Source organism: Oryza sativa, chromosome 3 (assembly GCF_034140825.1).
Source record: "Oryza sativa Japonica Group chromosome 3, ASM3414082v1".
NCBI classification, from domain to species: Eukaryota; Viridiplantae; Streptophyta; class Magnoliopsida; order Poales; family Poaceae; genus Oryza; species Oryza sativa.
Genome location: NC_089037.1, coordinates 36824617 through 36846712, shown reverse-complemented (window position 1 = coordinate 36846712; position 22096 = coordinate 36824617). Strand labels below are relative to the sequence as shown.

The window sequence follows — 22096 nt, the reverse complement described above, 5'->3', positions numbered from 1 at the left end:
AGATATACTCCCTCCGCCGCCTCTAAATACTTGATGCCGTTGACTTTTTTAAACACATTTGACCGTTCGTCTTATTTAAAAACTTTTGTGAAATATATAAAACTATATGTATACATAAAAGTATCTTTAACAATGAATCAAATGATATGAAAAGAATTAATAATTACTTAAATTATTTGAATAAGACGAACGATCAAACATGTTTAAAAAAATCAACGACGTCAAATATTTAGGGACGGAGAGAGTATATATCACGGAAATTAGAGCAATACTTCAGCGGAATCTGTAATCAACAAGCATGATTTCCCCTGTTACAGCATCAGGCCTCTACAGTTTGTACTTATAAATTTGCCTTCAGTCAGTGTACTCCTGCATATTTTCTCTCTGTGATTGTTACAGCGTACAACATGACGCGAATCATCACGCGAAACAAAAGGTATTTCAAACGCAATGCCAAGGTCACAGCAGACAGCAAGTGAATCCCCCCAAAACCTCAGGATCGTGTATCGATTTCGATATTATCGATCAGCCTGACCTTTCCAAACCACGCCGCAACGCAAATGACCACAGGGCCGTCGATCTGTTCTACAGGGACCAAACTTTCTTGCTCCACGATCTGCATTGCAATCAGAAACTCGTTCAGCAGTATGCCAGTATGTTGTTCACTTGTGCTAGATCATAGAAAAGATAATGTACTGAATTTTGCCGTCTCATATGCTACAAGATATTGCAAGTGCTAGATTCCAAAGGCTCTCTAGAAGAAAGCCAGCATCAACAAAGTAACGGGAGGCTCTAAGAACAGAAGCCAGTAGCAATTAAACAACAAAGAGAGGCCTTCCACATTACCTCAACATAGTCAACCTGACCGCCAGTTTCAGTTAGTGTCTGTACTATTTTGTTTTTGATTTGTTTGCAATCAGTGTTTCCCTTCAAGGCGCCAGTTCTAGCATCAACCAGTGATCTACTGATGGATAATGCCTACAAAAGAAATAATACAACCATTGGCAAAGTTCATGGTGAGCTAGCGAAAAAAAAAAGGTTCTTTCTGCAGTTCTGCAAGGTAGTTATAAATACAGCAAAACTCAATTGAAACAAGAGGCAGATATGACACCTCGAAACTGTGCAACTGGCGAATACTCAAAAGAAAATTGTGCATTTACAAACTATCATCATCTTGCTGGTTATTTGTAATACACAAGGAATACTGTAACTGAATCACACAAAGCAAACTTTTGTTGCGGAAGCTGTTTCTGAAATACAGTGAAAGAGAGACAAACCTTTTCCCTCTCCTCGCGTGATAGGTGCACATTCCGGGAGCTCATGGCAAGACCATCAGCTTCTCGCACAATTTCTGATCCTATTATCTCTATGGCAAAATCAAGATCACGAACCTGGAAACAGCATGAGCATAATAATCAACTAACATTAGCAAGTGAAAGATACTCTGAACCAACAAAGATTACAGGTTCTCCTGGAAAAGAAAAACTACAGGTTAAAAATGTTACTGAAGCATCAAAACGGGAACAAAACAAGTTATACCTTTGGAGCATCAATTGAAAATACACATTATGGCAATGAAATGAAAGCAAATCCCGTTCTCTAAATAGTTGTAGCTAAGCATACCAAGTTGGCCCATGAAACGAATCACTAACTAGTAACTACAAGAAGAGGTGCAATCATGAAAACCAATTATCTTGCACCAAAAAGTTGAGGGGTAAAAAGGATTTTTTTTTCTTCCTTTTAACCACATGCCTCATCTTTTCGTTTATGCTTATTTTTATCCGCCAAAATTTAAATTTCAACTTTAAATTTATAGTTGATTTTGGAGGTTTTTCATCGAAGTTTATTTTTCAGTATTTGCTTTTAGATCGCTAAGAACACGTATATAAAAGTTTTATTCACAAATTATTTTTAGTTTGCAAATAAGCTGTTTCGATTATTCCCCGAATAAGCGAACCAGTGGGTCCGCTAGACTAGACTAATTTTTACTTCAGGCTTCTTATCGATGAAGCCAAAATTCAGTCTTGTCTGTTATCATTGAAGATATCCTACTTTGTTCATAAAGCTGTCCTTTTGTTCCTAACTCGCTATATGTACCCGTAAACACGCAGCCTTAGAACTTGGTAGTGTACTAGAACAAAGCAATGCGTAAAAACTTACTGCACATATGTAAAATGGAAAGATAAAAAAGAGAAGAAATTGGCAGATTTTGTTACCATACGGCAGATGACGCGCCACTGCTGATAATCCTTCTTCCCGAACACAGCAACATCCGGCTCGATGATGTTAAACAGCTTGGAGACTATGGTGGCCACGCCTCGGAAGAACACGGGACGGCTGGCCCCGCACATCCCCTTCTCCAATCGCTCCACCCGAACCCACGTCTCGTGCCCATCCCCGGCCGCCTCCTCCAGGCAGGAGATCGCGCCTCCGGAGGCGGCGCCGCGGCGACCGGCGCCACGGACGTAGAGGTCAGGGGGGTTGAAGACGGCATCCACGACGCCGGTGGAGGCGAGCTTGCGGAGGTCACCGGCGAAGTCGGAAGGGTAGGTGGCGAGGTCCTCTGAGGGCGCGAACTGGCTGGGGTTGACGTAGATGGTGACGACGATGGCGACGGGATCAGCGGAGGCGGCGGCGGCGGCGGCGGAGATGAGGGAGAGGTGGCCTTGGTGGAGGTAGCCCATGGTGGGTACGACCGCGACGGTCTTGCCCTCGGCGCGGCGGCGGCGCGACCATGCGCGCATCGCCGCCTTGTCGCGGATCACCTCCGGCTCGCGCGGCGCCGCCATGGTCGTCCAATCGATAAGAGGTGAGGAGGAATCGGACAGAAGTGGACAGGGAGAAACTGGGACAAATTGAGACTTTGACAGCTTTAGTCTAATACGATGTACTACTACATGGGAGGGAAAAGATGGAACCTTTTAAAAATCAGAGCCAACGGAGAAGATGCCATCTCGTACGCAAGAAGATTTTTAAATACTCGCAAGATCAAATTCTTTTATCAATGAAATCATGGAGAAGAGTTCATATGTCAAAAGGGACAAACTGCAAATTGCAATCACGCCACTCATTCCGTCGAACAACCTGCGTGCATGCCCGACGCGGCCAGCCTTCCCACAATCACACCATGCACCGCTGGATCCGTGAAGAGGCGCGCCCCCCCAAAACAACTGGGGGATCACAGGGAACAGCGCCTCCACGCACCCGGAGCCAGCCGCGCTACCCCCACCGCCATCGCCATGGAAGCCGGCGATGGTATTGGCGGTGGCGTGTCGACGGCATCCCGGTAATGGCCGTAGAGTAGTAGAGTTGAAGGATACAATTAAAAACGCCCCCGAATAAGGGATTGAGATCCTCCGACGTAACTTCCCTCTGACTTGGTGGCTAACATGTGAGCCCGAAAATAGTAGGACCATGTGAGCCCGAAAGTAGTAGGACCCATATGTCAGTTACGGTGAACAGTAACGTCATAGGATCTCAATCCCCAAATAGGATAGCTATACTATTTCAGTTGGAAGCATCCCTACTCAATTTGAATCTGTTTTTTGGAATTAAGGCTGTGTTTAGATTCAGAGGTGTAAAGTTTTGACGTGTCACATCGGATATACGGAGACACGTTTGAAGTATTAAATATAGATTAATAACAAAACTAATTACAGAATCCGCATGTAAATTGCGACACGAATTTATTAAGCCTAATTAATCCGCCATTAGCAAATGTTTACTGTAGCACCATATTGCCAGATCATGGAACAATTATGCTTAAAAGATTCGTCTCGTAATTTACACGTAATCTATATAATTAGTTATTTTTTTCGTTTATATTTAATACTACATATATATATATATGTCCAAATATTCGATGTGACAGTTACCAAGGCATCTAAACAAGGCCTAAAAGTCCAACATTTTGACGGATCCAAATCCAATGAGAGATGTCAAATTCAGACATAAACAGTTAAACACTGAAATGAAATTTACTTTTCTTCCTTATTCATTAAACAAAACTCTGGAAGGATGAATAGAATAGCAATCCAATCTCACCTTAACCTTGCTCCCAAGTGAAATAAAAAATAATCTAGTGCACTCTTCGATACATACAGAAGCATACAGGTACTCATTTGCGGATGAACAGGAGCATATGCAGAGCAGAAATGCAGCATTTGTCTCTGAATTGAGAGAGAGGAGTGTGGCTGGCCTGGCCTGGCCTGGCCTCGATTGTTTCATTCTATACGAAGGCGTGCTTCTCGAGCAGCTTGAGGACTTCCTCCTGGTTGTTGAGTTTCGCCACGTCGATGGCCGTCTTCCCGTCCAGGTTCTGCACCGTCCTGCACATTGCATAACCAAACCGGGTTAGTTTCAGTCAGATGTCCATTGATGGATGGCATGGGCATATGCATGCAGAATTGCAGATGCGATGGACTTACACGGCGGCGCCGTGGTCGAGCAGGAGGGCGACGCAGTCCTTGCGGCCGTAGCCGGCGGCGTAGTGCAGCGCCGTGTTCTTGTTCTTGTCCACCGCGTCCACGGCCGCGCCGGCCTCCAGGAGAACCTGCGCGCATTTCAGCTGCGCAAACACAAGCAACGAATCGATCAGATAACTGAACAAGATGTTCACTGAGAACTGCATGCATGATGCTTACCTCGCCATAGCCGCAAGCGAAATGCAGGCCTCTCCTCCCTTCCGAATCCTCCTCGTCCTTGTCCACGCCTTCCTCCAATGCTTTCTTCAGGCCCTGAACGATGCCAATGCGTGTTGAAGATGAAGGAAAAGATGCAGATTTTACTTGAGCAAATGCGCATAATTAGTACTCCCTCTGATTTCAGATTATAAAACGTTTTAAATTTAATCAAAGTGAAACAGCTTTAGATTTAAACAAGTTTATAGAAAAAAATAATAACATTTTCAATCCTAAACAAATTTATTATGAGAATATATTCAATTATTGATTTTGTATTGTAAATATTACTCTATAAATAATCAAGAAAAAAACTAATTTAGTATTATAAATATTACTATATTTGTCTATAATTTAGTTAAATTTAAAATGGTTTGATTTTGACCATCTTGTCTTGAAAAGGAGAGAGTAGGCAGTAATAGAAGTGAGAATTGATTTAGAGACCTCGACATCGCCGACGCTGGCAGTGTGGTGGATGACGGACTCGTCCTCGTACTCGCCCTCCTCCCCGCCCTCTTCCTCCGCCTCCTCGTGCTCGCCGCCGGCCGCCGCCGCGCCCTCGCCCGACGGGCCGACGCCCATCGCCCTCCCGAACTTCTGCAGCGCTTCAGGGTCGTTCCAATACCTGAAGGAAGCAACAAGTATTGCCATTGCTCATTTGCTTTCGAGATCGACGACGACGACGACGATGAACTCAACCAGCCATGGCGCCAATTGCAACTATGCTTACTTCATCATGGCGGCGGGGCCGCCGTTCTCGATCTCGTCGAGGATGGGCTTGAGGGAGGGGTCGTCCTTCATGCGGGCGATGCGGGCCTCGAGCTGCTCCTTGTGGGCGGGGTTGGTGAGGCCGCCAAGCATGGACGACATGGCCGGGTCCTGCATCAGCGCGCTGCCCAGCCGCTCCGCCATCGCCACGAACTGCGGGTTCTGCATCAGCTGCTGCATCGTCGACACGTACTTGCTCGGGTCCAGCGCCGGCGCCGCCGCCGCCGCAGCCTCCTGCGCCGCCCCCCGCGCCGGCGGCGACTGCACCGTCTTCTGCAGCTGCTCCGCCATCTCCGTGAACGCCGGGTCCTTGGCGATCTGCTCCGCCATCTCCTTTATGCTCGGATCCTGCTCCAAACAAACAAATTACCATGCAGATTATTCATATCTAATTATTTTTTCTGCTCATCATTTCATCAATGGACTCACTAATTATTACTAGTAATTGCATGAACTGTATAATTAATCAATCCAGCTTCCATCTCAGCTAATAAGCAACAACACCTGGTTGGTTATATAGTGAGTTGCTTAATTAACTCAATCTTGAACAGGTAGCTGCTAATTAATTAATTATCGGATAACTTAGGTTCAAGAGGAGATTATACCCAAAATATAGTTGAGGAAATTACGCTGAAACGAGTAGGCAATTAGTGAAATAAGTCGGCAGCGAGGTAAGCTTACATTGAGCAAGTTCATCATGGTTGAGAAGTCGAAGGGGTTGGCCGGCGGCACACCCCTGCGCGGCGGCGGAGCTGCAGCTTGAGGTGGCTGCTCCTCCGCCGCCGACGAGGCCTCCTCCGACTTGACGCTCGTCTTCTCTTCTGCGCACACAATTACTCATGTCGTCTCTTATCAGTATCAGAAAGAATTGAGCCGGAGCAAATCAAACAAGAAAGAAAGAATTGAAGAAATAAACAGCAAATCAGTTCTTTTGACCTTGAGAAGCCATGTCGTGTGGAGGAGGGCAGTGTTCTTGGTTCAGGCAGTGGCGTTGTTGTTAGTGGTGGTGATGATGATAAGGTGGAGGAGTATTTGAGAGGAGAGGATGCGAGTGAGTGAGTGCGACCAACCAGAGGCTTGGTTTCCCGGTGTATTTTTCGCCTGCCGGTTTATATAGCCAGGGACACAGACACCGCACATCGATCAAACGCTTAACTTAATTGGGTGACTGCAATTTGTACACATCGATTACTCTCTCCTGCAAATTAGTGTTTCTTGTGACTACAAACAGCAGTGGCAAATACAGTATTGCTCTAGTTTTTCTTTTAAAGAAAAAAATGTTGTTGCATAAATACATAGTTTCAGTTATCTTGTTAATCAGTCCCAAGTATTGACCCGGCAAAAATCAGTCTAAGTATTGCATTGATGAGATGTATTTAAGTGTTTAGTTGATAGTGATTATGTGTAAGACAGTAGGTAGTTGATGGTTAAGTTGTTCTAGAATTTTCATTCATTCCGTAGGGTGTGGTGCATAGTATCTTGAGAGCAACTTTGTTAGTAGATTGGTGGGGGAGAGAGGTGCCATGCTTGCATGCCATGCAAGGTCGAAAGAAAGCATGGAGAATCCAGGAGAGATAGGTGTCAGATAGGGATGTCGATAACAAATGTGTGGATGGAATTGCTTCTCTTACAAATGCATTGGTTGCTAATGCGACAAGATTTGGTTTCTGTCCAGTGACAAGTACATCTTGCATGTCCCAAATCAGATTATTGTGATTTCACTTAAATTCAGTCAATTTGAAAGAGCTTTCAATGGGTGTGTTTTCTTTGTGAAAATTAACTCAAAATATTTTCTACATCTTCAGCCAACATGTCATACTTGGATGCCCAGTACTGTATATCTGTAAGGTAGCATTTGGCGACTGACTGAAAGAAAATGAATGTCAAGAGGCATATGATGTGCCACATCAAACTAAACAACGGACGACGTGTCAGCCTAGTCAGCACATCACATAGGAACTACTAGACTTTGCCAACGTAGTTGGGCAAGTGGGCAAGTGCCAACTGCCAAGCTTTGGACAAGTCAGTACACACAAAGATATTCAGACCACAGAACAGTTTGGTTCCTTTCACTTGATATCATCATTTCCAACTTACAGCCAACACAGACATCATGAAACAGTAGCTTTCTTTCAACATATATGGGATGGGATTCCCCCATCTAGTTTGCACAAGTAATAACAGGAGCAAAACATTCAGATGGGGACTCCTCGGAGTATCACTCCAACAAGGCAACAATGGCTGATTGGAAAGCTCATGGCTAAGCATGCACAGTAGCTCAAAAATTGCACATGTTGCAAGTAAAAGAAGCAATGTTGGAAGCCAAGCGGCTAGTAGGCTAAGTCTCTCCATTTGGAACTCTACTGATGCGCAATATGTGAACAAACAAAATTCCTATGACTTGATTCTCTGAGAGTTCTACTTCCCTACAAAAAGGTTTGCCTCTCCATTGCATCAAAAATGGCACCGGAAAGATAGTTCTCTCATGAATATTTGTGGATTCCAATGTTAAGGTCCGATGATATAGAGGTCAGAACTGGGGCCGTTCGGTGCCAAAGGGCCTTAAAAACTCGCTTCTGGTGCGCTTGAACTGACTGGCAGGGATTCTGCCCATTGTGCCTGATGTCAAAGATGTGGATCATAGGGTCCGCAGAGCCAGATGATAAGTACCAACCATCAGGAGACCATGACTGGTTTATAAGAGCTGACTGAGACTCGCTGCTCTCTTGTTTCCAACCGAGTGTATGAACTTCAGTCTGCCTAAGCCTAACGTCAAACAACCGAAGCTGCCTGCCTGGTGCCCTGTAAGGGAAACAAGAAAGAAACGCACATACAAGGTTTCAGAAATGCAGCACAAGCATCAAAAGGACATACAGGAAATGACTCGACATAAGAACATGATAATTACATGATTTCAGTTGATAGATTTGACTAAAACAGGAGCTTGAGCTCTAACTGGAATGCTAGGACTATCACATGCTAGTTTATCAGCATTTTTACTTCCGCTGATATGTAAAACGAAACCCAACCAACCAGTAACACAGAAATAGCATTTGAGTTTTTACTTACGCTGTTTGCACCATGTACAAGTTGAAATCACATGGATTTGGTAATACACTCATGCATTTGTAATCAATTAGGTTCTTGGACTCTGTCCTTCCAGCTGCCAGATCAAATGATATAATCCTCTTGTCACTGCCAACTGATAATATTGTACTTTTCTGCTGTAATCCAGCAACACCCATGACAGCAGAAGAATGCAAATCCTTGTGCACTTTCTTGTGGTTCCATGAATCATCTTTTTCTTGCCAAAGTATGACAGCATGGTCACTTCCACCAGTCACAAAGCATACATCAGACCATGGCATGAAATTTATGTTGTTAATAATTCCCTTGGTATGAGGCTTCACTGGTAGAAAACTAACTTTCTTCTGTTTCAGGGGATTAGTTAAAGAAACACCTTTTAGTAATGATCCAATACACACAGTCATGTGTTACTCTTAAGAAAAAGGTACCCTAAAAACAATTATGATGGATTCCTCAGTATTTCAAATTGACATGAACACATTACAGTAGCCCTTGATGCATCCTTGCCCGGGGGAAATAGCACAAGATAGTCAAATGATTTATGACTTTTGTGTGATCATTTAGAAAGATTTAATGTGATGCTACTGTTAATACAATGAAGAAAGTATCAGCAGCCAATCATGATAGGATCAAGCACCAAAAACAGTACAAATTTAGCTGGCAATAAGTTGCATGTTAAGAGGTGAAGCTCTGAGCATGATTACATGAATAACTTAAAAGACTACCTCTCTAGTTCCTATCGTGTGATAACCTGGTTTAAGATGATTAGACGTTCAGAATCAAATTTGCAGATAGAATGCCACCAGGAAAATCATTCAGGTGTCATTATATTTTTTTTATCAGTTTGCACATTCAAGTTAAGCTAAACTGATAGTACTTCATGCAACTATACTGTCGGTGGAACCAATTTAGTTGGATTATAACAACTAATGACTTTTCTCGTCGCATGGAGAAAACCTTGCAATGGGATGTGAAGAAGTGAGCTACTTCTAGCGGAGTTCTTACTTGTCCTGATAAGTTGCGATTCATCACTGAAACTTGAGAGTCGCCGTTATCAGCACTGTACACAGCAAAAATTAATTCACCATGTGGATGCCAAGCTACATCTTCAGGCCACCTATGCTTAGGAGAAAAGCAATCTGTTGTGCTGAGCAAGGAGATGACGGGTCTGCAAGTAAAATATATGTGATTGTAAAATCATGCTTAAAACCAAATGGACAAAAAAATGTGGTTATGGTAGGATTATCACTATAGTTTCTACATCAATTTCTAGTTTTATATCTCCACATAAGAGTTTTTTTTTGCTACATGTCCAATGAGATTCAGGAAGCAAGAAGTCATTTAGTGCCAACAGTAGTGTATGAAGTCATGACTTCAATGTCCATACGCCACACCATGTTTAAGTTAGGTATTATAATTTGCTTAAATTCATAAGCCAACTGTTTGGGGGATTTGGTCATATCAGTGTTAAAAATGTCACTTGGTAGAAGTGTTGGCATATTCTTTTACAGCCACTTACTGTGTTGCAATTACAGGTTTTCCATCGAACCAGAGAGTTTTTCTTATGTTGCTTAAGTTGCTGTGTTTAACATCTCAGCATTGTGAAGTTGCATCAGGCAAGGCAATGCAAAAAAAAAAAAAAAGGAAAAGTGAGAGGATTTACCAATTAACTTGGCTTTTGTGTGAGGTAACAAAAATATGTAAGTGCTAAGGTGGGTTTTTAAATATGATTTCACAATATATGCTTCATGAGGCAATGCAAAAAAGGAATACATAAGTGCTAAGGTGGGTTTTAAGTATGCTTTCACAATATGTGCTTCATAAACAAAGATTAAATCCACATTTCCGATGCCAATCACATGAATGAACTTTCAGGCCTCATGCCAAAATAACCATGGAGTAAAAACATTGCCTAGAGCTCCTATTCGCAGCAAAGTCAGTCAATAGCAACTTAAACTACAGTATGATAAGAAATGAGTAATATGAGGCCTACCCTTTTGGCTGCACTTGCCACAGAGTAACAATTCCATCCAATGCACTGCATCACAAGAATGTGTAAGATTAAAGTTCTTAAAAGAGAAAAGGTAAGGAAACAAGCTATGGCGATTAAATTAAATCTACCACAGTTCATAGGTGACTGGAGATCAACACACACACAAAAAAAGGCCACCATTTAGCTAAGCATATCCGTCTAAACAGATAGTATATCACTCGGAACTCCTAATCTACAAACACATCATTGCTGGCATCCTGCACTGAAACAATTCCATTCCATGTTCATACTATCCAGATAGTTGTGTAGCTATCCTTTTAAAAGATCGGTACTGTTAGTTGTTTGGACTTACCAACCTCAAACAGACTGTAACTTTGATAGCTTGTTAGTTCATTAGGATGTAACGTCAACAACCAATTCTTTGGTTGTTGGCAAACACCCAACCAAAGACATATGTACAAAACATGACTGTGCACGGAAAATGCTTCATACTTGTATGTTCGAAAAGAAGAAATAAATAGATAGAAACAGTTGATGGAGCATGAAACACAACTGGAAACTGATGGAACATGAAAGGTCAGCTAGAGATTTCATTCAAAACTGATGGAAAATGGAAGATCAGCTAAATATAAGATTGCATCAATGCAAGAGTCCAATTTTAGATTCACTCATGCAGGAACGCAAGCAAGAAGTTATGACCCAATAGAAGATTGCTCTGTATTGAAAATAATAACAATTCAACAAGTGCGTGTACGGCTGTCAAATTTTAAAATTCTGGACTTCCGGGTGATAAAACTGATAGGATGAACAATGCGGAAGCCAACCAGACAACCACAACAGATATTGGTTCTCTGTGCATGTTCCATCCGTCGTTCTTTCCAAATTAACAAGAAATTTGACTGAATTGTTATGGAATATCATTATTTTGCGGAGAACTTGGCATCGCTAACCTCTAATCCGTAATCAGTTGCATTGATGGCATACATTAAACAGCCCATGAAACATACCTAGTAGCAACAAGCTGATCATTGACAGGGCATAGCTCAAGACACCTAAGCTTCCTCTTGTGTTGGCTACAGATTACGGTACCGCCATAGAACCTAAGCACCGTTGCAGATGATTTCTTCACGCTCTGAATCAAGTTCTGATGCTCCTTCTGTTCTGTAAAGAGAAAAACGCAGCCTGATGTATGAGCACATCTGAGGAAATAATTTCATCATGGTAGTGGTTCTCCTAAAGAGGAAAATCAAAAGAAAGTACCGATCTTAAGCTTGGGCTTCTTCTCCAGTGCCCTGGGCCGCTCCGGCGGCACGGATGCGGAGGAGGATGATGGAGCGGCGGTCTTCTTCAACCCAGGCATGGGCTCTGGGCGCGGGGGTGGCCGGTTGTTTGCCCCCGGGATGACAAGCTGCGGCCGCTCCGGCGCCTTGTGCTGTGGAGGAGATGGCTTGGGGTCCCTCTGGGTCGTCGTCGGTGGCAGCGACGGCTTGGGGTCCCTATGGGTCGGCGGCGGAGGCGGCTTGCGATCTCGATACCGGGCGAGCCGATCTTGCGCCTCGGCGAGCTTCTTCTCCGCGGTGTCCAGCTACGGCGGCGTACCGGGAACCATGAGAATCGATCAAGATCGCAACATTTATCAGACAAAATAGCAGGGGAAAGGGGGGGGGGGGAGTACCAGGGACTGGTAGTGCGAGAGCTTGAGCTTGCAGCGCTCGACGTCCCGCTCGCGGTGGGCGATGAGGGCGAGGACCGCCTCCTCCGCGATGTCATCCTCCTCATCCTCCTGCGTGGCGGCGGTGGCGGTGGCGGAGGAAGAGGATTGGGGGGGTTTGGATGCGGAGGAGGCATTGGAGGCGGCGGGGCGGGGCCAGTAGGCGGATTCGTAGTCGTCCTTCTCGAGCTTGGGCCTCTTCAGCGCCGGGGGATCGCCCATGGCCGGCGAGCGAGCAGGCGGGCGGGCGGGTCGAGGAAGGAAGAGAGGAGGGGAGAAGCGGCGCGTGTACCGACCAGGGGTGGACACAGACCCTGGTCTGCCAATAGTCGCGTCGCGCACTCGCGCCGCGCCGCACGCTCGCTCGCCTCTCGCTTGCCTCTGCCTCTGTATATACTGTAGGAGTATGCTGCTGCCTGCACGGGTGCACGCGGGCGCACGGCACAGGGCCAAGAAATTCTTGTGTCCGTGCTCCGTTCACTCATGAATTTCGTTGGAGTTGCAGCTCTGGTTTAAGCTTGTGATTCCCGATGATCCGTGTTTACAACGTGATTATCAAATGCTTTCACAAGTCACAGACATTTGTAACGCCACAATTAAAAATCTTACATTAGTTCCTCCAAAATAACAAATAGTAAAAGTTGTCAATTTGGCATTTGTTATTTAGAAATATAGAGTAGCAAATTTTACCAAAAAAGTGCGTTGGGAGCCGTGCTCTCTCTCACTTTACTAATAAAATGATAAAACTTTACCATGCATCTAAACACCAACTAGCAAATTTTCAATGCCAAAACTTTTGCCACAACAAATTGATCAAAACATGCCCATACTACTACTTGTTTAAACGGCTTATTTGCTTCATGATTAAAATTATTTTTTTCTTAAAAGAATCTCTTCAACCATATTGCTTGCACATCTTAGGTTTATTTATTAAAACATTTAATTTAATTTATATTTATATAATTAAATAGATAATCCGTAGCAACAATCCTCTCAGCAATCTATTTCAAACGGAGCCTAAGGCGTTAAGGATTGTTCAACTTGTGCAAGACTTTGTCCATTTTTTATCCGATTTTGGTAGAACAACAAATTAAGCATTCTCTTGCCATGATCGCTCTTTCAAATTTTGGTATTTTTGAAAGTTTCTTCTCTTATAAGCTCTAAAGTTTGGTAACCAAACACATCTAACACTATCAAAATTTAGTACTTCCTCCGTTTCATAATGTAAGTCATTCTAGCATTTTCTACATTCATATTGATGTTAATAAATCTAGATAGATTCATTAACATTAATATGAATATGGAAAATGCTAGAATGACTTACATTGTGAAACAGATGGAGTAACATGTAAGTGCCTCGAAATTGATTGTAGCAACACACTGAACATCCATTAAATCTATATCAAGCGCCAAGGAACTTAACTGTGGTTCATGGATTTTATGTAGCCTTAATCTATTGCACATTACTCCCTCCGGCTTCATAACTCTTGACGTTTTGAAAAAGTTTAGATCAGACAATAAAAACTTTAACTATTAATAACTATATAGTTTAAAGATATTAGAACACAATGTATAGATTAGTCTTAAACTATTACCATGCCTCACGTCTAAACACGTGTTGTTGTTCAAAACATCAAAAATTATGGAACCAGAACCGTAGGAGTACTCGTGTATTTGCTCTTTATAACAGTGCCAAAAAGGAAAGAAGTGGCAGACGGGGCCTCATTGACTCGTATCTACAAGAAAAGAGGTTCAGAAGATAAAGAGAATTCCAGTATGAATGATACTTCAACTCCTGATACAGACTGAAAACCTTGATAAACAGAGAGATGGATCAACCACAGCCTTTTGAACCAAATCAGGCGAGAACCAACGCAGAACTTATGAAGTGGATGCTGCGCCACTTCCCTACGGAGTCTCGTCTTCGTGGTAAAGATACAGACCAAAGCCAAACCTTGCGCAGGCCTTGCAGAATGCGGCCTCTTCTGCAGCAGCCACGGGATCATCAAATCGTGCATCATTCAGTGATGTTGTTCCAGCTGCCTCCCTATGAACCTGCATCCATAGAAACAATTCACATAAAACAAACAAACAAAGGCAAACTTGGTTCGGTGCCATCATTTTAGTTTTATAGCACCCGAAGATTATGGTTCACTTTGATATAGCACTGAAAGTTATCACAGTTCTCATATAGCATTCTGTTAAACCACAGTTAAATCTCTACCGCGTTCGCGAAAAAAAAAAGCGTTCGCGAAATAAATCTCTACCACACATTACCCCCTTCTACCTTTCTTTCTGCCCCCTCCCCTCCCCTTCTTCCATGTGCTAGAGATCGGCGGCCAGCTCTATTGCAGACCTGTGGCACTACCCGCTTGGGAGAAGGCAGGAAGCGGGAGAGCTTGAGGTCACAGCAGCAGCTGAGCTCAAGCTGGAGCCTAGAGGGCACCGGCAGCAAGCGAGCTCGAGGACAAATGCAGCAAGATGGTGGTGATTGTGGTGTGTGTTGGTGTGCATAGGTGTGTGCGTACAACTCTATTCATATGATGATTATCCTGTAATAAGAAGTGTTGGGCTGTAAATAGACTAGTTATGTGTGTGTGTCTTGTGTGCTGGCCCATCTATTGAAGAGGGCCCATCCCATGTATATGTAAGTGAGAATGGCAATAGAGAAAGTGAAGCTTCCAGAGAAAAAATCACAAGACTTCATGGTATCAGAGCCAACCGGCTAGTGACTGGCGATGGCTAAACCCTAGCCTCGCCGGAGCTCGTCGAGGAGGGAGACGCTGGTGTTGGGGAGGACGTGTGGCGGCGGCGCTGTGAGCGGAAGAGTGCTGCACCCGTCGACTGCTGAGGCGGAGCGGCGGCGTCGACGGTTGAGGCGGAGAGGCCACGTCGACGCCGGAGACGGCGACGGCTGCTGCAGTGCGGCCGGTGTGAAGGAGGGAGCAGGGTTGCAGTGCTAGGTGTGCTTGTGCTTGTGAAGGAAGGAGTGAGTAAGTGTGCTTGTGCTGTTGCTGCTGCTTGGATTTGGTACTTGTGCTGTGAGAGGAGACAGAGAAGAGCTGTGCGACGGTGGTGCTTGTGCTGTTGAAAGGAAAAAACAAAAAAAGGGAGGAGACAGAGAGGAGGTGAGGTGCTTGTGCTGTTGCTGTTGAAAGGAAAAGGGAGGATTTGGTGCCTGTGTAGCTGCTGCTGGTTGGAGTAGCTACAACTTATAGAAGGTGAGAATAAGGAACTTTCTACTGCAAGTATTGCTTGATTAAAATGGGGGAAAATCAGGGACTGGAACAAGTAATGGGTAAATTGGTAGAGATGCTTGCAAAGAAGTTTAATGAGGCTCCAACTACGAGTAGTGCAGTGGTTCCTCATACTGAATCGGTGCAAAAAATTGAGTTGATGCAAAATGACATTAAGTTGGAGGGTGTAAAAAATTATTTGAGTTGGTCAAGAAGAGCTTTATTGATTTTGAAGACAAAGGGGTTAGAAGGATATGTTACCGGAGAGATAAAGGAGCCTGAGAACATATCAAGTGTTGAATGGAAGACTTGGAGTACTACCAACTCGTTAGTAGTAGCATGGTTATTAACCTCACTTATCCCTGCTATTGCTACAACTGTTGAGACCATTTCTAGTGCAAGTGAGATGTGGAAAACTCTTACTAATCTCTACTCAGGAGAAGGAAATGTGATGTTAATGGTGGAGGCACAAGAGAAGATAAGTGTTTTGAGACAGGGGGAGCGTTCTGTTGCAGAATATGTTGCTGAATTGAAGCATTTGTGGTCTGATTTGGATCATTATGATCCTCTTGGGTTAGAGCACCCTGATTGTATAGCAAAAATGAGAAAATGGATTGAGCGTAGAAGGGTCATTGAGTTCTTGAAGGGCTTAAATTCGGAGTTTGAAGGAAGAAGGGATGCAATGTTTCATCAAACCACCCTTCCTAGCTTGGATGAGGCTATTGCAGCTATGGCACAGGAGGAGCTTAAGAAGAAAGTATTGCCTAGTGCCACACCATCTTCACCAAGCCCCACCTATGTAGTTGCACAAAGTAAAGAGACCAGGGAGTGCTTCAATTGTGGTGAAATGGGGCACCTTATACGTGATTATCGCGCTCCTCGCAAGCCTAGTTATGGGAGAGGAAGATTTGGTGATAGGGGTGGAGCAAGAGGTGGAAGAGGTTATGCAGGTAGAGGTAACAGAGGTAGAGGCTATGAGTATAGAAGTGATCACAGAGCTAATGTGGTCACGCTTGAAGAGAGTTGTTCTGGATCTACAAATGTTGATGTTGCCAATCTTGTTCATTCTTCCTCAGGTAACTCAAACCAAGCATTTATGTCTATCAATAGTTCTCATTCAAATTGGATACTTGACTCGGGTGCATCTAGACATGTCACGGGTATGTGTGGAGAATTTGCATCATATAAACCATACCCATTTACACGAAAAGAAACAATTCAAACTGCTGATGGGACATCATGCCCAGTTAAGGGAGAGGGTACAGTACAGTGTACTCCTTCAATCACTTTATCATCAGTGTTATATGTCCCTTCTTTTCCAGTGAATTTGGTTTCGATAAGTTCTCTTGTTGATCATATGAATTGTCGGGTCTCCCTTGATCGTGAGAATTGTTTAATTCAGGAGAGGGAAACAGGGAAGAAACTTGGGATTGGCGTCAGGCGTGATGGACTTTGGTATTTGGATCGAAAGGAGACAAGTGAAGATGTATGTCTTGCATTGATGGCTCCTACAAGTGAAGAAGAGGCTAAGGTATTACTTTTGCATTGTCGACTGGGGCACATATCTTTTGAAACTATGAGTAAGATGTTCCCAGCAGAACTAAGTAGAGTGGATAAACATAAGTTAGTATGTGATGCATGTGAGTATGGAAAACATACAAGAACATCATATGTGAGTAGAGGACTCCGAAGTATGTTACCATTTATGCTAATTCACTCAGATGTTTGGACTTCACCTGTGGTCTCTATGAGTGGAATGAAGTATTTTGTTACCTTTATTGATTGCTACTCTCGCATGACATGGTTATATCTTATGAGACATAAGGATGAGGTGCTTAAATGTTTTCTAAATTTCTATGCATACATTAAAAATCATTTTAATGCTCGGGTCCAGTTTATTAGAACTGATAATGGAGGGGAGTATATAAACAATGAATTTAGTAGCTTTCTTTCATCAGAAGGAATATTGCATCAAACTTCTTGTCCTGATACTCCTCCACAAAATGGGGTGGCTGAGAGGAAAAACCGTCATCTCTTAGAGACAGCCCGCTCATTGATGTATGCTATGAATGTACCTAAATTCTTGTGGAGTGAGGCAGTAATGACAGCAACTTATCTTATCAACCGCACACCATCAAGAATACTTGGAATGAAGACACCATGTGAGATGATATTTGGAAAGAATGAATTTGTTGTTCCACCAAAAGTGTTTGGTTGCACTTGTTTTGTTAGAGATCATAGACCTTCCATTGGAAAACTTGATCCTCGGGCTGTCAAATGCATCTTTGTAGGCTATTCATCTGGCCAGAAGGGGTATAAGTGTTGGAGTCCATCAGAACGACGAACCTTTGTAAGTATGGATGTTACTTTTAGAGAATCTGTCCCATTCTATGGTGAGAAGACAGATTTAAGTTCTTTATTCATTGATCTTGATGATTCAACTAGTGGTCATGATGGTCACCAAATGAAAGATGAAATATTGGGTCCAAAGGGAGATGAACAACCAAAGAAGGAAAAGCTTGTGGTTGGTTCAATTCCATGTCCCATGGGTGGTCCTGTTGCACAGGAGCAAGAATGGAGGAAGCCACATGAAGAGAAAAATCTTCAAGTATACACAAGGAGAACAAGGTGTCCAGTAATCCAACAAGTTGAAGAGGATAATCAGGTAGAGGAAGATGTAAGCCGTGAGCAAGGATCTTTGGAGTCAGGGGGAGAAGAAGAGGAAGTTAGAGAAGAATCTGACTTACCAATTGCCATTAGAAAGAGTGTGAGAAGCAATGCAGGTAAACCTCCACTAAGGTATGGTTTTGAAGCTCAAGATGAGGGTGATGATGAAAATAATATATCCAACTATGTTTCCTATGACTCCTTGTCATCCACATATAAGGCCTTTATAGCATCACTAGATTCAGTGCAAATCCCAAAGGATTGGAGAGAAGCAAAGCAAGATCCAAGGTGGCATCAAGCTATGCTAGATGAACTAGAGGCTCTTGAAAAGAACAAAACATGGGATCTTGTACCATTTCCTAAAGGGAAGAAAATTGTCAACTGTAAGTGGGTTTATACAGTAAAGCAAAATCCTGATGGAAAGGTGGAAAGATACAAAGCAAGGTTGGTGGCTAAGGGATATAGTCAAACATATGGAATTGATTATGATGAAACTTTTGCACCAGTAGCAAAGATGAGCACGGTAAGAACTCTTATATCTTGTGCAGCTAATTTTGATTGGCCATTGCATCAGTTAGATGTCAAGAATGCATTCTTACATAGAGATCTTCAAGAAGAGGTGTATATGGATGTCCCACCTGGATTTGCCACTTCACAAACTAAAGGAAAGGTGTTGAGATTGAAGAAATCTTTGTATGGTCTTAAACAGTCACCAAGAGCATGGTTTGATCGGTTTAGGCGTGCAATGTGTGCTATGGACTATAAGCAATGTAATGGAGATCATACAGTTTTCTATCATCATAGTGGAGATCATATAACCATTCTTGCTGTCTATGTTGATGATATGATTATCACTGGAAATGATTGCTTGGAGATAACTAGGTTGAAACGGAATCTAAGCAAAGAATTTGAGGTCAAGGACCTAGGCCAGTTGAGATATTTTCTGGGTATTGAAATTGCAAGATCTCCTAGAGGGATAGTTATTTCACAGCGAAAATATGTATTGGACTTGCTTAGTGAAACAGGTATGCTTGGATGTTGCCCAGTCTCTACACCAATTGATCAAAATCATAAGTTATGTGCGGAGTCTGGAGATCCAGTGAATAGGGAAAGATACCAAAGATTGGTGGGAAGACTGATATATCTATGTCATACACGACCTGACATAACATATGCTGTCAGTATGGTGAGTCGATATATGCATGATCCAAGAAGTAGTCATATGGAGGCGGTGTATAGAATCTTGAGATATCTGAAGGGAAGTCCAGGCAAAGGCTTATGGTTCAAGAAAAATGGACATCTTAAGATAGAAGGGTATTGTGATGCAGATTGGGCTAGCTGTCTTGATGATAGAAGGTCAACTTCAGGCTATTGTGTTTATGTTGGTGGCAACTTGGTATCTTGGAGAAGCAAGAAACAATCCGTAGTGTCTCGCTCAACTGCTGAAGCAGAATACAGGGCAATGGCAGCGAGTTTAAGTGAGTTGTTGTGGTTAAGAAATCTTCTAGTTGAGCTGAAAATTTTGGGGAACACTCCCATGAAGCTATTGTGTGATAATAAGTCAGCTATTAACATTGCTAATAATCCAGTCCAACATGATAGAACAAAGCATGTGGAGATAGATCGTTTCTTTATCAAGGAAAAATTGGACGAGGGAGTGTTGGAATTAGGATTTGTAACGTCTGGTGGACAAGTTGCTGATTGTTTAACAAAGGGCTTAGGTGTTAAAGAGTGTAATTGTTCATGTGACAAGATGGGTATGATAGATATCTATCACCCATCTTGAGGGGGAGTGTTGGGCTGTAAATAGACTAGTTATGTGTGTGTGTCTTGTGTGCTAGCCCATCTATTGAAGAGGGCCCATCCCATGTATATGTAAGTGAGAATGGCAATAGAGAAAGTGAAGCTTCCAGAGAAAAAATCACAAGACTTCAAGAAGAGGCAACACCTTTAAACTTACCTCTCCATCTGTTCCTCGTACTGTGACACGATATATCACTGTCACTTTCCCATTGTCAGTGTAAATAACATCACGGACCTCTCCACACCAGCCTGATGTTTCCAAAAAAAACAGTGATAATATGAGTGGAAATCCAAGAACGGTGTAAAAGACTGAAGAGTTGGCATGACCAGTGCATTTCAAGTAGATAAAGGATAGATCAAGCAAGGAAATGTGACTATCATCCACTGGAAATGATTAAAGGTGTTAAATTTGGTAGTCGTTGGAGTATTTCAACAGACATAGGACAGGTAGAGCAAGTAAATGTTGACAATCATCAGAAGGAAACAATTATAAGTTGAAATGAGAGAGAATTCAGCATCCCGGAAGCTGCATATGCAGGTTATGTGTACAAAACACACTACTTATTCAGCACCTGGAAGCAGCATTTGCAAGTTATGCGTACAAAATACACTTATTCATCATGACAGCATCCTTTAAGCTGCCTATAAAGGTTATGTGTACAGTACACACTACATATTCAGCATCCTGAAAGCTACATATGCAGGTTATGTGTACCAACACACACTACTTATTTAGCATCCTGAAAACGGCATATGCAGTTTATGTGTACAACACACGGTACTTATTCAGCATCCTGGAAGCTAGTACATATGTAGGTTATGTATACAACACATACTACTTATGTAACTTTATTTGCTCATGTTGCTTTCAAAAGAGCAAGCACAGAAGGGGTGAACCAGTGACTGGCATCGATTTTGTGATTACAAATTAATGTTCAGCACCGTTAGCTCGGTATTAGATTCAGGTATAGAGTACACGAGATATGCTTACCTGGAGCATAAAAGCTTAGCATCCTGTTGGCATGATACCTACAAGAAACCGTGAAACATCAGCAAGGAACAAACTTCTTTTTGTGTCTTGACTCTTGAGAGTGTGCCACTAGAAATGTGAGGATCTGAGCGTCATTGGTCGATGCTGTACATGAGCCTGAATATCGCGAGTGCTCCTTGTTGCAAGCAAATGTGTATGGCAGCAAGATCTGCAGTGCTTTACCAGTAGCACAAGCAAAGGCCAAGGATGTATAGGTTGTTCCGTACCAGGGGATGACCGGATCGGAGGGCGACGCGCGGCGGCGGGAGGAACGGACGACGGTGTCGGGGACGCGCTTGTTGAGGTCGCGCAGGATTTCCACCAGCGGCCGCGTGATCCCCGACGGCGCCGCGTCCAGCGGCACCACCACGTAGTTGCTGCTGCTCGCCGCCGCGGCCGGCTTCCGCTCCGGCGCCGCCGCCGTGACGACGGCCACGCGCCGGCGGGCGCGGACGACGATGGGGAGGGAGGCGGCGGAGAGCCGCGTGTCGACGGGGCGCACGAGCAAGCTGGAGGTTGTGGCTTCCATGCTCGATCGATCGAGCTCGGAAAGTGGAGACTAGCAAATGTAAAGGACACACCTACTACTAGAGAGTGAAAGCTTCCTACTCAGCAAATGGGAAGGGATCTCTAACACTGTGGAGGTAGGTGGAAGTTTGGAAGCAGCCTGCAACTACCACTCTCTCCCTGTGCCCTCATGCAAAAAACGTGTGAACTGTGAACCAGATTTCCAGACCAGTGTGCAGATAGGGGGTGCTTGAAAAAGAATTAAAATGCATGAACATGAATTCTTAAAAAACATTCAAAGATCATGTGTTTTGTAGAGAATTGCACTCTTCAAACAAAATCAATGTAAATTCTGAAATCGAAAGATAAGCAAGTTTTGACAAACGGAGCAGCAAACGGAGCGAGCTTCTCCAAATGGAAAATGCACTTTGCTTTGAGTTTGGGTTATATTCCAGAACTCATGCATAGATTCTCTAAATGAAAAATGTGCATCTATTTAGTTTGGATTATATTCCAGAACAAACAGATAGCTTCTCCAAACAAAAAATGCACTTGACATAGAGTCTGAATTTCATTCCAGAACTCATGAATACCCTCTCCAAAATGAAAAAAAAA

General features: G+C 43.3%; 4 protein-coding genes and 1 long non-coding RNA gene across 6 annotated transcripts; 1 reads left to right on the top strand and 4 right to left on the bottom strand.

Annotated features, from left to right (window-relative positions):
• Positions 1 to 262: 262 nt before the first annotated feature.
• LOC4334806 (pantoate--beta-alanine ligase-like) lies at positions 263 to 3302 on the bottom strand. 2 transcript variants are annotated; one of them, NM_001402326.1, is made up of 5 exons: positions 3085 to 3302; positions 2217 to 2845; positions 1278 to 1391; positions 847 to 978; positions 263 to 616 (listed from the first exon to the last, which is right to left on the bottom strand). In NM_001402326.1, exons 2-5 carry the CDS (start codon positions 2787 to 2789, stop codon positions 494 to 496), a joined length of 942 nt encoding a protein of 313 aa, NP_001389255.1. In that variant the 5' UTR covers positions 2790 to 2845; positions 3085 to 3302; the 3' UTR covers positions 263 to 493. The 2 variants fall into 2 exon arrangements, with proteins under 2 accessions (NP_001389255.1, NP_001389254.1); NM_001402325.1 differs by lacking the exon at positions 3085 to 3302 and having other exon boundaries at positions 2217 to 2865.
• Positions 3303 to 3958: 656 nt separating this feature from the next.
• LOC4334805 (ankyrin repeat domain-containing protein 2A) lies at positions 3959 to 6533 on the bottom strand. The gene is made up of 7 exons (XM_015772907.2): positions 6384 to 6533; positions 6129 to 6268; positions 5410 to 5795; positions 5124 to 5304; positions 4644 to 4736; positions 4428 to 4567; positions 3959 to 4328 (listed from the first exon to the last, which is right to left on the bottom strand). Exons 1-7 carry the CDS (start codon positions 6394 to 6396, stop codon positions 4229 to 4231), a joined length of 1053 nt encoding a protein of 350 aa, XP_015628393.1. The 5' UTR covers positions 6397 to 6533; the 3' UTR covers positions 3959 to 4228.
• A 955-nt stretch (positions 6534 to 7488) lies between these two features.
• On the bottom strand, positions 7489 to 12604 carry LOC4334804 (uncharacterized). The gene is made up of 7 exons (XM_015777659.3): positions 12203 to 12604; positions 11788 to 12112; positions 11535 to 11688; positions 10528 to 10572; positions 9540 to 9702; positions 8517 to 8878; positions 7489 to 8249 (listed from the first exon to the last, which is right to left on the bottom strand). Exons 1-7 carry the CDS (start codon positions 12458 to 12460, stop codon positions 7931 to 7933), a joined length of 1626 nt encoding a protein of 541 aa, XP_015633145.1. The 5' UTR covers positions 12461 to 12604; the 3' UTR covers positions 7489 to 7930.
• A 1291-nt stretch (positions 12605 to 13895) lies between these two features.
• LOC4334803 (DNA repair RAD52-like protein 2, chloroplastic) lies at positions 13896 to 21603 on the bottom strand. Its single transcript, XM_015776076.3, has 4 exons — positions 21202 to 21603; positions 20936 to 20973; positions 20102 to 20193; positions 13896 to 14293 (listed from the first exon to the last, which is right to left on the bottom strand). The coding sequence occupies exons 1-4, from the start codon at positions 21501 to 21503 to the stop codon at positions 14147 to 14149; spliced, it is 579 nt and encodes a 192-aa protein (XP_015631562.1). The 5' UTR covers positions 21504 to 21603; the 3' UTR covers positions 13896 to 14146.
• LOC112938284 (uncharacterized) lies at positions 14811 to 17256 on the top strand. The gene is made up of 2 exons (XR_003241379.2): positions 14811 to 16550; positions 16877 to 17256. It is a non-coding gene; the product is annotated as an uncharacterized lncRNA (long non-coding RNA).
• Positions 21604 to 22096: the final 493 nt, after the last annotated feature.

Bases quoted from the DNA above. Each gene is read 5' to 3' on its own strand.
- LOC4334805 (XM_015772907.2), bottom strand. The intron at 5,796-6,128 runs GTAAGCTTACCT...TGTTTGGAGCAG, and splicing joins CCATGATGAACTTGCTCAAT to GATCCGAGCATAAAGGAGAT. The intron at 5,305-5,409 runs GTAAGCATAGTT...TGCTTCCTTCAG, and splicing joins GGCCCCGCCGCCATGATGAA to GTATTGGAACGACCCTGAAG.
- LOC4334804 (XM_015777659.3), bottom strand. From the start codon at position 12,460: ATGGGCGATCCCCCGGCGCTGAAGAGGCCCAAGCTCGAGAAGGACGAC. The intron at 9,703-10,527 runs GTAGGCCTCATA...TTTTACTTGCAG, and splicing joins TGGCAAGTGCAGCCAAAAGG to ACCCGTCATCTCCTTGCTCA. The intron at 8,250-8,516 runs GTAAGTAAAAAC...TTTCCCTTACAG, and splicing joins TTGTACATGGTGCAAACAGC to GGCACCAGGCAGGCAGCTTC.
- LOC4334803 (XM_015776076.3), bottom strand. From the start codon at position 21,503: ATGGAAGCCACAACCTCCAGCTTGCTCGTGCGCCCCGTCGACACGCGG. The intron at 20,194-20,935 runs GTAAGCATATCT...TGGAAACATCAG, and splicing joins GCTAAGCTTTTATGCTCCAG to GCTGGTGTGGAGAGGTCCGT. The intron at 14,294-20,101 runs GTAAGTTTAAAG...CTATGGATGCAG, and splicing joins TACGAGGAACAGATGGAGAG to GTTCATAGGGAGGCAGCTGG.
- LOC4334806 (NM_001402326.1), bottom strand. From the start codon at position 2,789: ATGGCGGCGCCGCGCGAGCCGGAGGTGATCCGCGACAAGGCGGCGATG. The intron at 1,392-2,216 runs GTAACAAAATCT...TGCTGTTTCCAG, and splicing joins GGCGCGTCATCTGCCGTATG to GTTCGTGATCTTGATTTTGC. The intron at 979-1,277 runs GTTTGTCTCTCT...TTTCTTTTGTAG, and splicing joins CACGCGAGGAGAGGGAAAAG to GCATTATCCATCAGTAGATC.